The following is a 15,119-nucleotide window of genomic DNA, read 5'->3' as shown; positions in this document are numbered from 1 at the left end:
GCGGTGTTGACGAAGAGCGGGTCGCGGGAGACCGCGGCGCGGACGGCCGTGTTGGCGGCCTGGAAGAAGGCGAAGCCGGCGGCCACGGCGGCCAGCTCGCGGCGTCCCCGCGCGCCGATCTCGAACCCCACCGACACGGCCCACAGCACCAGCGTCGCCGCGAAGAAGGCGCTCGTGTCGCCCGCGCCGGCGCGGCGGGGCGGCGGCATCGGGGCTCGTGCCGTCTCCGCGTGGCGAGCCGAGAGCCGCACCCGTCCACACGCTACCCTCTTCGTCGGCCGCTTGGACCGCTCGGTGGTTGCTTTACGGGCCTGGAACCCGACATGCGGGCCCCACCACGAGGAGAGAACCGATCCTTCGAAATTTGAAACGAAAATAATTCGATCTAGGTAGAAAGAGGAAAAGAAATGCCCCGAGCGTAACGTCATCTTGCTCGGCTCGATCCCCCCCAAACCCAACCACCACCAGCCTCCGAAGCCGGCCGGCCGCCGCGAGCGGGGGGCTGATTCCCTCCCCATGGCGTCGAAGCAGATGGAGGAGATCCAGCGGAAGCTGGCGCTGCTGGCCTACCCGCGCGCCAGCGCGCCCGCGCAGTCGCTCCTCTTCGCCGGCGTCGAGCGCTACCGCCTCCTCGAGTGGCTCTTCTTCCGGTACGCCCGCCACCGCCCGCCCCCGCATTTCCGCCCCGCCCGTCCTCGGCCGTGTGTTCCGGGACGGGTTCTGGGGCTCGTAGGGTTTCCGAATTGAGGGTTTCGTTTGCTGACCTGCTGCTGCTGCTGTGGTCCGGAGGCTGCTGGGCGACAGATCACCGTTCACGCAGCAGAACTGGCAGGGGGACAGCCTCGACCGCGACGAGGAGAACAGCAGGATCCAACGTAAGGTTTCTGCTCCACCCGTTTCGCCGAAGCGAATTGGGAGTGCTTGCTCGTGCCTTGTGCTGATGGTTGGGGTTATGCAGACTTGGCGGAGATCGCGAATTTCCTGGGTATCACGCCTTCGGTCGACACTGAGGCGATTCAGGTGAGAGGAATGCAGCTCTTTGTGCTACGAGGCTTACATTTGTTGAGTATTAGATTTTGTTACACACAGATGGCAGATCTCTGGTGTGTGAGAATCGCAAACTCAGATTCAACGTGTGTCATCTTTTGTGGGATTGCAGGGCAGAGGCAGCTACGACGAGCGGGTGGAGCTCCTCCGTCTAATTGTTGACTTGGTTGAAGCTAGCTGCTATGCCGACAATCCAGAGTGGAGGTTGGTTTGCACTTTACTGTCTGTGGTATACTTTTGCTATGCTGATTATACAAAGGCATTAGTCAGATTCTGATGACGGTAGCTATTTTCAATTAAACATTTTCTAGCACTGTAAGCGGAAAGGAATATTTGATGCAAAATGTACTGTGTTGTACAGAAAATATTAGATGATGCTTTAACCTCAGTATTAGGGCACCTAAAACATAAATTTTCTGACAAATTGCTCCCTGGCAGTGTTGATGAGCAGTTGGCAAAGGACGTACAACTTGTAGATTCCATTGCAGAGAAACAGGCACAAATATTTTCAGAGGAGTGCAAGCTTTTTCCTGCAGATGTCCAAATACAATCAATTTACCCCCTGTAAGTACGCCCAATATGATGCTCTTATCATTTGTGTTATTTAGAGGGCTCGGATTTCTAGCACCCTTATAACCCCTTAAATGGTACTTATTAATCTATCTTGCCGTCTTGTGACCCCCAGTTGACTAGCAATTTAAAGAACCAGTGAACCACCACTATTTCACTGAGTTAAATTATCATTTTGCAGGCCTGATATAGCAGAACTAGAGTTGAAGCTCTCTGAGTATACCAAAAAGATGTCAAATCTGCAACAGATGGTGCAGGAGCTAGCCTCAAAGGTATATAAACTCAGCACTGGATCCTACTTCTGTATTCGTATAGTTGTGATCGTATTTTTAAAATCAATTTATACACTCCTATCTGAAATTCCCATGCATATCATGTTTGTTAGTTTGTTGACGGTATCCTGTAGTATGCTATTTGCGCTAACAGTGGTCTCTGCTGCCCAGTATGACTATAATCCGAACGAAGACTATGCCGAGACAGAGTTGAAGTTGAGGGAACATTTGCAATCGTTTCTTGAAACAGTAAAATCCTTCAATATGATATACACTAAGGTGAATATCTTATGCATCGTTATGTAATTTTCTCCCTGTATCTCCTCTTTATATTCCAGACAAACAACCTTGACATGGATATCATTTGTACTTCTGATTATCATTTTTCATGTGTTTTGAGTTGTTAGATGATATAAGTTATTTGCCCGTTGTAGGAAATTCATCCTTGGACCCACATGATGGAGGTGCCACAGTTGCATGGGTTTGGTCCAGCTGCTAACCGCTTGTTAGAGGCTTATAACACACTTTTAAAGGTACTATCTGAATATTTTTTATTCGTTTACTGGTCACTTTGTTGCTCATTTGAATTTTTTGTCTATCTCTGACGGTCTGACCTATATGTCATGATCTGGTTATTTGAACTTTTGATGGGATGAAAATAGTATCTTTATCTCTACTCTTATAAAAAACTGAGTTGGTGATGATGGTGTGCCTGCCATCCTGCAATATGGACCGTCCGATCTATATCTGACAGATAGAAAGCAAACTATGACAATTTTGCAAAAAAATACCCGCACCCCTCTCCACATTTGCAGATAAGGACTTCCCTCGTTCATCTTCGTCTCCCACGAGATAAACAGCTCGTATAAATGCATCTTGATGTTCCATGCAACGCATGGGCCTCTTGCTAGTACTTACTCCTATAAAAAGCTGAGTTGGTGATGATGGTGTGCCTGCCATCCTTCATTTACAACCGTTCGATTTACATCCAACGCATCTGAGACAAACTATGTCAGTTTTACAAAAAGGCCCCCGCACTCCACTACTCGTTTGTAGATAACCCCCTGCCTCTCACCTCATCTAGCCATCTCATGACAAAATAAGAAGAATCTGGAGAGGTTGATGCTCTTGGTGTCTTCTGCCCCCAACGCCTCTCATGCCTTCGCTTGGGCCGCATTGCCGACCACCGCCACGACCCCCTCCTCCTCGCCATCTCCTCTGCCCCCTTCCAAGTCATCCTGAGTTACATTCATAGCTGTCTAGAAAAAATAAACAAAATCGATACTCAAAAAAATATTTTTTGAAGATCATTTTTTGCAAAGCACAATAAGTGTTATTTCTTCGTGAAGTTTTGGATGCAGGTTGAACACTTGAACGCTTTTGTTTGCAAAAGATATTTTTTTATCTATTTTCCTACATTTACTATTCACCCATATGCTTGTGAGCTCTAGAGAAGAATGAATATCCGAAGAAACCTATCAATATTTGTTAAACATGAGATGACACGGATCAATGCATTTCGGTGTTGCGTGCAACGCACGGGCATCTTACTAGTAGAAGTTCATTTGTCAGTAGGCACTCAGTATGTCAAATACTGTCATAGTTTTATGACATTTCTTTCAATTTCAATGACGTTTTATCATCATATGTTATTTATTGTCCTGCAACATGAACTTAATGCACAGGACAGATGTTTGTTTTTCCCTGTCAAAAAACTCAAAAATAGCCTCCGTATAAACCTTATTGGTGTTATTTTTGAAATGCTGATGGCCGGCAATATTATCTTATCTTGTGAACTCTAGTCAACGGGAATTAAACACCCTGCTGCAATTCTAAAGCAAATCTGGGTAGTTTCAGATATCTATAAGCCTGGAAGTTTCTGTTTAGTGAGTGGTCCTTGTATTCTGTTCTATGAAATGTATCTCCAAAATGGTAGTACTCCCTCCGTCCGAAAGAGCTTGTCCCAAGATTGTTCCTCAAATGGATGTATCTAGCAACTTGCTGCTAGATACATCCATTTGAGGGACAACCTTTTTCTGACGGAGGGAGTATAAGATAACATGGTATAGCTTTATGTAGAATTACGCTGTGTCATCTATTTAAAATAATACCACCTCTTCCTTCAAACTTTTACAGCTCTTGTAGTAATTCATGTCCTTTCAAGTAGTTAGCGTGCTCTGGCTAAGTGCTGATGGCGTCAACCATACTCATACAAAACATGCTTTGACTTGAGTGTTTATTTATGATGTGCAGTTCCTTGGAAATTTGAGGAGCCTGCGAGATTCATATACAGCAATGGCAGCTGGTTCACTTTCAAATTCAAGCGAGCCTTCATCCGTCACAAAAATCATTTCAGACTGTGAATCCGCGCTCACGTTCTTAAACAACAGCCTTGCCATCCTTTCAACTTCCGTGGCACGGGAGCAGGGTGAAACGCTATGATTTTATGGCCATCTTATACCAAGATTCAACTCTGGTACACGTGTAAGCTTGTAGTGATTCAGTTGTTTGCCTTTTGGTTTCAGTTGAGGCGCGGAGTAAAGCTTGTGTTCCAATTGTCGGTGTGGTCGTGTATTTGTGTGTGGTTGTTGATTCTTTTGCAGTTGTAACTTGTGACGTTCAATGAACAATTCTTATAAATTTGATAGCATAGCACTAGTTAAATGTGTTTCTACATTCATAGCGAAACTGATTGTGATGGATTATGTCTCTGCACCTCATTGGTGCATTCTTCGACTGCCTGGCATATTATCAAACCTGATCATTGATCATTGGTGCATTCTTCGACTGCCTGGCACCTCATTGGAAGCTTGGTTGGTTGCTATCTTGTTGCCAATGACACTAACCCACCAGCTAATCAATGTCCTTACTACGCAACACTGCCGCCGCCATCTAAGCTGCGTCACCATGACACCATACTCTAACCCTGACTACATGTCAAACACGCAAAATCAGGGTTCCCACCACCACCCCGCCATTGGAGCAACCAATGGAGGGCGGGGAACCAGGCCGGGGCCTTATCTCCTAGAGAGAGGAACTACACTACTGATCTACAGTACATGTACACGGAACATGGTGTCCAGTTTTGTCTTGGACTTTTTGATTTAGAGAGAGCTCACTAGATTACTTTTTGCCATTGCATTTAAGAGCATATGTGATTTTTATGTTTTTAACCATATGCATGGAAATTGTCACCATGGTAAAGGGGGACAAAACAAATTAGGTGTCTAAAAGGCTAAGGTGGAAAATGCTAGGGAGGAAAAAAATCGAGGCTAGAAATAATATGTGTTTGTGTTTAGGGGTTCAAAGAAAGTGGCATCTAAAAAGTGAAACCCAGCAACGTTGTCACTTAATGTGTCACCATTCTTCAGCTCTAAACATCCACGTATGAGACTCATCAAAGTTGGAGGAAGTGATGGAGGGGCTAGAGGAAGAGTTGGTGACCGGAGAGAACAAATGTGGGGGAATGGCAGAGGAGATACAACAAATTAAGAGAAACAGAACCCAACGAGTATTGTTCATTTTTATAAGACCTTGAAGACATTTCAGACAATGTGCAAAACAACCCATTTTGAGTTGTCTGAAATGTTGGGGAACGTAGCAGAAATTCAAAATTTTCTACGCATCACCAAGATCAATCTATGGAGTTTACTAGCAACGAGAGGGAAGGAGTGCATCTACATACCCTTGTAGATCGCGAGCGGAAGCGTTCAAGAGAACGGGGTTGATGGAGTCGTACTCGTCGTGATCCAAATCACCGATGATCCTAGCGCCGAACGGACGGCACCTCCGCGTTCAACACACGTACGGAGCAGCGACGTCTCCTCCTTCTTGATCCAGCAAGGGGGGAGGAGAGGTTGATGGAGATCCAGCAGCACGACGGCGTGGTGGTGGAAGTAGCGGGATTCCAACAGGGCTTCGCCAAGCGCTGCGGGAGAAGGGAGGTGTGTCACGGGAGGGAGAGGGAGGCGCCAGGGCTTAGATGTTGCTGCCCTCCCTTCCCCCCACTATATATAGGGCCAAGGGAGAGGGGGGGGCGCAGCCTTGGCCCTTCCTCCAAGGAAGGGTGCGGCCAGGGAGGAGTCCTTCCTCCCCAAGGCACCTCGGAGGTGCCTTCCCCCTTTAGGACTCTCCCTTTTTTTCTTATCTCTTGGCGCATGGGCCTCTTGGGGCTGGTGCCCTTGGCCCATATAGGCCAAGGCGCACCCCCTACAGCCCATGTGGCCCCCCGGGGCTGGTGGACCCCCTTGGTGGACCCCCGGACCCCTTTCGGCACTCCCGGTACAATACCGATAAAGTGTGAAACTTTTCCGGCGACCAAAATAAGACTTCCCATATATAAATCTTTACCTCCGGACCATTCCGGGACTCCGAACAACTTTCGGGTTACCGCATACTAATATCTCTATAACCCTAGCGTCACCGAACCTTAAGTGTGTAGACCCTACGGGTTCGGGAGACATGCAGACATGACCAAGACGACTCTCCGGTCAATAACCAACAGCGGGATCTGGATACCCATGTTGGCTCCCACATGCTCCTCGATGATCTCATCGGATGAACCACGATGTCGAGGATTCAATCAATCCCGTATACAATTCCCTTTGTCTATCGGTATGTTACTTGCCCGAGATTCGATCGTCGGTATCCCGATACCTTGTTCAATCTCGTTACCGGCAAGTCTCTTTACTCGTTCCGTAACACATCATCCCGTGATCAACTCCTTGGTCACATTGTGCACATTATGATGATATCCTACCGAGTGGGCCCAGAGATACCTCTCCGTTTACACGGAGTGACAAATCCCAGTCTCGATTCGTGCCAACCCAACAGACACTTTCGGAGATACCTGTAGTGCACCTTTATAGCCACCCAGTTACGTTGTGACGTTTGGTACACCCAAAGCATTCCTACGGTATCCGGGAGTTGCACAATCTCATGGTCTAAGGAAATGATACTTGACATTAGAAAAGCTCTTAGCAAACGAACTACACGATCTTGTGCTAGGCTTAGGATTGGGTCTTGTCCATCACATCATTCTCCTAATGATGTGATCCCGTTATCAACGACATCCAATGTCCATGGTCAGGAAACCGTAACCATCTATTGATCAACGAGCTAGTCAACTAGAGGCTTACTAGGGACATGGTGTTGTCTATGTATCCACACATGTATCTGAGTTTCCAATCAATACAATTCTAGCATGGATAATAAACGATTATCATGAACAAGGAAATATAATAATAACCAATTTATTATTGCCTCTAGGGCATATTTCCAACAGTCTCCCACTTGCACTAGAGTCAATAATCTAGTCCACATCACCATGTGATTAACACTCATAGGTCACATCACCATGTGACCAACATCCAAAGAGTTTACTAGAGTCGCCAATCTAGTTCACATCACTATGTGATTAACACTCAATGAGTTCTGGTTTGATCATGTTATGCTTGTGAGAGAGGTTATTAGTCAACGGGTCTAAACCTTTCAGATCCGTGTGTGCTTTACGAATATCTATGTCATCTTGTGGATGCTACCACACGCTACTTGGAGCCATTTCAAGTATCTGCTCTACTATACGAATCCGGTTTACTACTCAGAGTCATCCGGATTAGTGTCAAAGTTCGCATCGACGTAACCCTTTACGACGAACTCCTTTTCACCTCCATAATCGAGAAAATTCCTTAGTCCACTAGATACTAAGGATAAGTTCGACCGCTGTCATGTGATCCTTTCCCGGATCACTATTGTACCCCTTGACCAACTCATGGCAAGGCACACTCCATGTGCGGTACACAGCATAGCATACTGTAGAGCCTACGTCTGAAGCATAGGGGACGACCTTCGTCCTTTCTCTCTCTTCTGTTGTGGTCAGGTCTTGAGTCTTACTCAATACTCACACCTTGTAACACAGCCAAGAACTCCTTCTTTGCTGATCTATTTTGAACTCTTTCAAAATCATGTCAAGGTGTGCGTTCTTTGAAAGTATCATCGGGCGTCTTGATCTATCTCTATAGATCTTGATGCCCAATATGTAAGCAGCTTTATCCAGGTCTTCCTTTGAAAAACTCCTTTCAAACAACCCTTTATGCTTTCCAGAAATTTTACATCATTTCGGATCAACAATATGTCATTCACATATACTTATCAGAAATGTTGTAGCGCTCCCACTCACTTTATTGTAAATACAAGTTTCTAACAAACTTTGTATAAACCCAAAAACTTTGATCACTCCATCAAAGCGTATATTCTGACTCCGAGATGCTTGCTCCAATCCATGGAAGGATCGCTGGAGCCAGCATACCTTTTAGCATCCTTAGGATCGACAAAACCTTTCTGATTGTATCACATACAACCTTTCCTTACGAAAACTGGTAAGAAAACTTGTTTTGACATCCATCTGCCAGATTTCATAAATGCAGCTAATGCTAACATGATTCCGACGGACTTAAGCATCGCTACGGATGAGAAAATCTCATCGTAGTCAACTCCTTGAACTTGTGAAAATACTCTTTGCCACAAGTCGAGCTTCGTAGACAGTAACATTGCCGTCCACGTCTGTCTTCTTCTCAAAGATCCATTTATCTCGGATTTCATGGCTTCTAACCATTTGTCAGAATCCGGGCCCACCATCGCTTCCCCATAGCTCGTAGGTTCATTGTTGTCTAGCAACATGACTTCCAAGACAGGATCACGCATTACTCTGAAGTAGTACGCATCCTCGTCGTCCTACGAGGTTTGGTAGTGACTTGATCCGAAGTTTCATGATCACTATCATAAGCTTCCACTTCAATTGGTGTAGGTGCCACAGGAACAACTTCCTGTGCCCTGCTACACACTAGTTGAAGTTATGGTTCAATAACCTCATCAAGTCTCCACCATCCTCCCACTCAGTTCTTTCGAAAGAAACTTTTCCTCGAGAAAGGACTCGTTTCTAGAAACAATCACTTTGCTTCTGGATCTGAAATAGGAGGTATACCCAACTATTTTGGGTATTCTTATGAAGATGCATTTATCCGCTTTGGGTTCGAGCTTATCAGCCTGAAACTTTTTCACATAAGCGTTGCAGCCCCAAACTTTTAAGAAACGACAACTTAGGTTTCTCTAAACGGTGTCGTCTCAACGGAATTGCGTGGTGCCCCTTTTAAAGTGAATGCGGTTATCTCTAATGCCTAACCCATAAACGACAGTGGTAATTCGATAAGAGACATCATGGTATGCGCCATATCCAATAGGGTGCAGTTATGATGTTCGGACACACCATCACACTATGGTGTTCCAGGCGGTATTAATTGTGAAACACTTTCCACAATGTCTTAATTGTGTGCCAAACTCGTAACTCAGATACTCATCTCTATGATCATATCACAGACATTTTATCCTCTTGTCACGACGATCTTCAACTTCACTCTGAAATTACTTGAACCTTTCAATAATTCAGACTTGTGTTTCATCAAGTAAATACACTCAGCATCTACTCAAATCATCTGTGAAGTAAGAACATAACGATATCCACTGCATGCCTCAGCACTCATTGGACTGCATACATCAAAATGTATTACTTCCAATAAGTTGCTCTCTTGTTCCATCTTACTGAAAACGAGGCCTTTCTGTCATCTTGCCCATGTGGTATGATTTGCATGTCTCAAGTGATTCAAAATCAAGTGAGTCCAAACGATCCATTTGCATGGAGTTTCTTCATGCATATATACCAATAGACATGGTTCGCATGTCTCAATCTTTTCAAAAACGAGTGAGTTCAAAGATCCATCTACATGGAGCTTCTTCATGCGTTCTATACCAATATGACTCAAGTGGCAGTGCCACAAGTATGTGGTACTATCATTACTATCTTATATCTTTTGGCATGAACATGTGTATCACTACGATCGAGATTCATTTTGGGTGCAAGACCATTGAAGGTATTATTCAAATAAACAGAGTAACCATTATTCTCCTTAAATGAATAATCGTATTGCGATAAACATAATCCAATCATGTTTATGCTCAATGCAAACTCCAAATAACAATTATTTGGGTTTAACACCAATCTCGATGGTAGAGGGAGCATGCGATGCTTGATCACATCAACCTTGGAAACACTTCCAACACATATCGTCATCTCACCTTTAGCTAGTCTCCGTTTATTCTGCAGCTTTTATTTCGAGTTACTAACACTTAGCAACCGAACCGGTATCTAATACCCTGGTGCTGCTAGGAGTACTAGTAAAGTACACATTCATATAATGTATATCCAATATACTTCTGTCGACCTTGCCTGCCTTCTCATCTACCAAGTATCTAGGGTAGTTCCGCTTCAGTGACCGTTCCCCTCATTACAGAAGCACTTAGTCTCGGGTTTGGGTTCAACCTTGGCTTTCTTCACTAGAGCTGCAACTGATTTGCCGTTTCATGAAGTATCCCTTGTTGCCTGTGCCCTTCTTGAAACTAGTGGTTTTACTAACCATCAACAATTGATGCTCCTACTTGATTTCTACTTTCGCGGTGTCAAACATCGCGAGTTGCTCAGGGATCATCATGTCTATCCCTGATATGTTATAGTTCATCACGAAGCTCTAGCAGCTTGGTGGCAGTGACTTTGGAGAACCATCACTATCTCATCTGGAAGACAACTCCCACTCGATTCAAGCGATTGTAGTACTCAGACAATCTGAGCACATGCTCAACGATTGAGCTTTTTCTCCCTTAGTTTGTAGGCTTAAGAAACTTGTCAGAGGTCTCATACCTCTTGACGTGGGCACTAGTCTGAAATCCCAATTTTAGTTTTCGGAACATCTCATATGTTCTGCGACGTTTCAAAAACGTCTCTGGTGCCACAATTCTAAACCGTTAGCATTACGCACTGAACTATCACGTAGTTATCAAAACGTGTATGTCAGATGTTCCGTAACATCTACAGACAACGCTGAGGTTCAGCACACCGAGCGGTGCATTAAGGAGATAAGCCTTCTGTGCAGCAGTGAGGACAATCCTCAGTTCACGGACCCAGTCCGCATAATTGCTACTACCAACTTTCAACTAAATTTTCTCTAGGAACATATCTTAAACAGTAGAACTAAAGCGCAAGCTATGACATAATTTTCAAAGACCTTTTTTACTATGTTCATGATAATGAAGTTCATCTGATTATTGAACTCCCACTCAGATAGACATCCCTCTAGTCATCTAAGTGATACATGATCCGAGTCAAACTAGGCCGTGTCCGATCATCACGTGAGACGGACTAGTTATCATCGGCGAACATCTCCATGTTGATCACATCTACTATACGACTCATGTTCGACCTTTCGGTCTCTTGTGTTCCGAGGCCATGTCTGTACATGCTAGGCTCGTCAAGTCAACCTAAGTGTTTTGCATGTGTTCCGAGGCCATGTCTGTACATGCTAGGCTCGACAACACCCGTTGTATTCGAACGTTAGAATCTATCACACCCGATCATCACGTGGTGCTTCGAAACAACGAACCTTCGCAACGGTGCACAGTTAGGGGGAACACTTTCTTGAAATTATTATAAGGGATCATCTTACTTACTACCGTCGTTCTAAGCAAATAAGATGCATAACATGATAAACATCACATGCAATCAAATAGTGACATGATATGGCCAATATCATTTTGCTCCTTTGATCTCCATCTTCGGAGCACCATGATCATCTTTGTCACCGGCATGACACCATGATCCCCATCATCATGATCTCCATCATTGTGTCTTCATGAAGTTGTCACGCCAACGATTACTTCTACTTCTATGGCTAACGCGCTTAGCAATAAAGTAAAGTAATTTACATGGCGTTATTCAATGACACGCAGGTCATACAAAAAATAAAGACAACTCCTATGGCTCCTGCCGGTTGTCATACTCATCGACATGCAAGTCGTGATTCCTATTACAAGAATATGATCAATCTCATACATCACATATATCATTCATCACATCTTCTGGCCATATCACATCACATAGCACATGCTGCAAAAACAAGTTAGACGTCCTCTAATTGTTGTTGCAAGTTTTTACGTGGCTTGTATAGGTTTCTAGCAAGAACGTTTCTTACCTACGTAAAACCACAACGTGATATGCCAATTTCTATTTACCCTTCATAAGGACCCTTTTCATCGAATCCGTTCCGACTAAAGTGGGAGAGACAGACACCCGCTAGCCACCTTATGCAACTAGTGCATGTCAGTCGGTGGAACCTGTCTCACGTAAGCGTACGTGTAAGGTCGGTCCGGGCCGCTTCATCCCACAATGCCGCCAAAACAAGATAAGACTAGTAACGGCAAGTAAATTGACAACATCGACGCCCACAACTACTTTGTGTTCTACTCGTGCATAGAAACTACGCATAGACCTAGCTCATGATGCCACTGTTGGGGAACGTAGCAGAAATTCAAAATTTTCTACGCATCACCAAGATCAATCTATGGAGTTTACTAGCAACGAGAGGGAAGGAGTGCATCTACATACCCTTGTAGATCGCGAGCGGAAGCGTTCAAGAGAACGGGGTTGATGGAGTCGTACTCGTCGTGATCCAAATCACCGATGATCCTAGCGCCGAACGGACGGCACCTCCGCGTTCAACACACGTACGGAGCAGCGACGTCTCCTCCTTCTTGATCCAGCAAGGGGGGAGGAGAGGTTGATGGAGATCCAGCAGCACGACGGCGTGGTGGTGGAAGTAGCGGGATTCCAACAGGGCTTCGCCAAGCGCTGCGGGAGAAGGGAGGTGTGTCACGGGAGGGAGAGGGAGGCGCCAGGGCTTAGATGTTGCTGCCCTCCCTTCCCCCCACTATATATAGGGCCAAGGGAGAGGGGGGGGCGCAGCCTTGGCCCTTCCTCCAAGGAAGGGTGCGGCCAGGGAGGAGTCCTTCCTCCCCAAGGCACCTCGGAGGTGCCTTCCCCCTTTAGGACTCTCCCTTTTTTTCTTATCTCTTGGCGCATGGGCCTCTTGGGGCTGGTGCCCTTGGCCCATATAGGCCAAGGCGCACCCCCTACAGCCCATGTGGCCCCCCGGGGCTGGTGGACCCCCTTGGTGGACCCCCGGACCCCTTTCGGCACTCCCGGTACAATACCGATAAAGTGTGAAACTTTTCCGGCGACCAAAATAAGACTTCCCATATATAAATCTTTACCTCCGGACCATTCCGGGACTCCGAACAACTTTCGGGTTACCGCATACTAATATCTCTATAACCCTAGCGTCACCGAACCTTAAGTGTGTAGACCCTACGGGTTCGGGAGACATGCAGACATGACCAAGACGACTCTCCGGTCAATAACCAACAGCGGGATCTGGATACCCATGTTGGCTCCCACATGCTCCTCGATGATCTCATCGGATGAACCACGATGTCGAGGATTCAATCAATCCCGTATACAATTCCCTTTGTCTATCGGTATGTTACTTGCCCGAGATTCGATCGTCGGTATCCCGATACCTTGTTCAATCTCGTTACCGGCAAGTCTCTTTACTCGTTCCGTAACACATCATCCCGTGATCAACTCCTTGGTCACATTGTGCACATTATGATGATATCCTACCGAGTGGGCCCAGAGATACCTCTCCGTTTACACGGAGTGACAAATCCCAGTCTCGATTCGTGCCAACCCAACAGACACTTTCGGAGATACCTGTAGTGCACCTTTATAGCCACCCAGTTACGTTGTGACGTTTGGTACACCCAAAGCATTCCTACGGTATCCGGGAGTTGCACAATCTCATGGTCTAAGGAAATGATACTTGACATTAGAAAAGCTCTTAGCAAACGAACTACACGATCTTGTGCTAGGCTTAGGATTGGGTCTTGTCCATCACATCATTCTCCTAATGATGTGATCCCGTTATCAACGACATCCAATGTCCATGGTCAGGAAACCGTAACCATCTATTGATCAACGAGCTAGTCAACTAGAGGCTTACTAGGGACATGGTGTTGTCTATGTATCCACACATGTATCTGAGTTTCCAATCAATACAATTCTAGCATGGATAATAAACGATTATCATGAACAAGGAAATATAATAATAACCAATTTATTATTGCCTCTAGGGCATATTTCCAACATGAAATGACTTACAAAAGTGAACGGAGGGAGTAATATATTCCTATACATCTTTTTTATTCCGTAGCAACGCACGGGCAGATTACTAGTTTGAGAGTAAATTTTTGAAGAAATTCTCTCATGCTTCACTTATATTATTTTGAGAGATGAAAATTTCTATGCTCATGTTCTTCACTTAAATTTGTTTGAGCTTGTTATAAGCAATGGTAATATATAAAATTAGTCCCAAAGTGATAGATATCCAAGAGAGATATAATAAAAACTTTCATGAAGATCATTGGACATTATAAACTTGATTCTTTGTAATAGTTTTGAGATATGATGATAGTAATATGTGAGCCATGTTGGTGAGTAATTATGCTTTAGTAAGAATATTGGTGTTAAGTTTTGTGATTCCCTATGCAAGCACGAAAGTCAATAGTTAAGCAATGTAATTACAACCTACTTGTGGTGCATTATTCGGTGTTAGTTATGCTTAATGCTCGTTAATGATTGTTTTTTCTTGGTTGGTTGCTTCTCAATCTATTTGCTAGCCTTTCCTTGCACTAAGTGGGAATACTACTTGTGCATCCAAAATCCTTAAACCTAGTTGTTCCATATGAGTCCAACATATCTACCTATATGCGGTATTTCCGTGCCGTTCCAAGTAGATTTGTATGTGCCAACTCTAATTTTCAAAATGAATTTCCTTTTTGTGTGCCCGTACCGCTCATGAAGCGGGAGGGGGTGGCCAATATTTTTCCATGCTAGATTTGTTATTCTCAAGATGAGTGTTTATTCACTTGTCATTGCACGATAGTGTGGCGGTAATAGGGATGTCGAGTCCCGAAATGAAAAAGAAATTTACTTTGTGGTGTCAAATAATAAATTCCTTGGAAAGTGTTGGTATGGAAGGCACCCGTGGATACGGCTAGCCATGTATTGTGAAAGAATGGAGGAAAAAGGAATAAACTTTATTTTATGTTTGGGAACCTCCTATGATGTATCTAGCATGGAAAGTATTGGGAATTACTCGGTCGTTTCCGTTGAGGGGAAAAGCATGCCTCTCAAAATATTTCATCTCTCAATTTAAGCTCTGAGCTCTGGCAACTCTACAAATCTCTGCTTCCCTCTGCGAAGGGCCTATCTATTTACTTTTATGCAAT

The 15,119-nt window shown here is 44.8% G+C and overlaps 2 protein-coding genes across 2 annotated transcripts in view; one reads left to right on the top strand and one right to left on the bottom strand.

Moving 5' to 3' along the window:
- Window positions 1–298, bottom strand: part of LOC123079898 (TLC domain-containing protein 2) — a 13,918-nt gene extending 13,620 nt beyond the window's left edge. The window contains exon 1 of the mRNA XM_044502728.1: window positions 3–298. Coding sequence (XP_044358663.1) covers window positions 3–209 — 207 coding nt within the window. The 5' untranslated portion in view covers window positions 210–298. The remainder of the gene's footprint in view (window positions 1–2) is intronic.
- Window positions 299–385: 87 nt separating this feature from the next.
- On the top strand, window positions 386–4,553 carry LOC123079897 (AUGMIN subunit 7). The gene is made up of 9 exons (XM_044502727.1): window positions 386–650; window positions 790–875; window positions 959–1,020; window positions 1,160–1,251; window positions 1,486–1,611; window positions 1,799–1,889; window positions 2,061–2,168; window positions 2,324–2,422; window positions 4,143–4,553. Exons 1-9 carry the CDS (start codon window positions 517–519, stop codon window positions 4,329–4,331), a joined length of 987 nt encoding a protein of 328 aa, XP_044358662.1. The 5' UTR covers window positions 386–516; the 3' UTR covers window positions 4,332–4,553.
- The last annotated feature ends 10,566 nt before the right edge of the window (window positions 4,554–15,119 follow it).

This window comes from Triticum aestivum, chromosome 3D, assembly GCF_018294505.1.
Source record: "Triticum aestivum cultivar Chinese Spring chromosome 3D, IWGSC CS RefSeq v2.1, whole genome shotgun sequence".
Taxonomy (NCBI): Eukaryota; Viridiplantae; Streptophyta; class Magnoliopsida; order Poales; family Poaceae; genus Triticum; species Triticum aestivum.
Note: the sequence above shows the minus strand (reverse complement) of the source record. Positions and strands in the feature narration are given on the sequence as shown.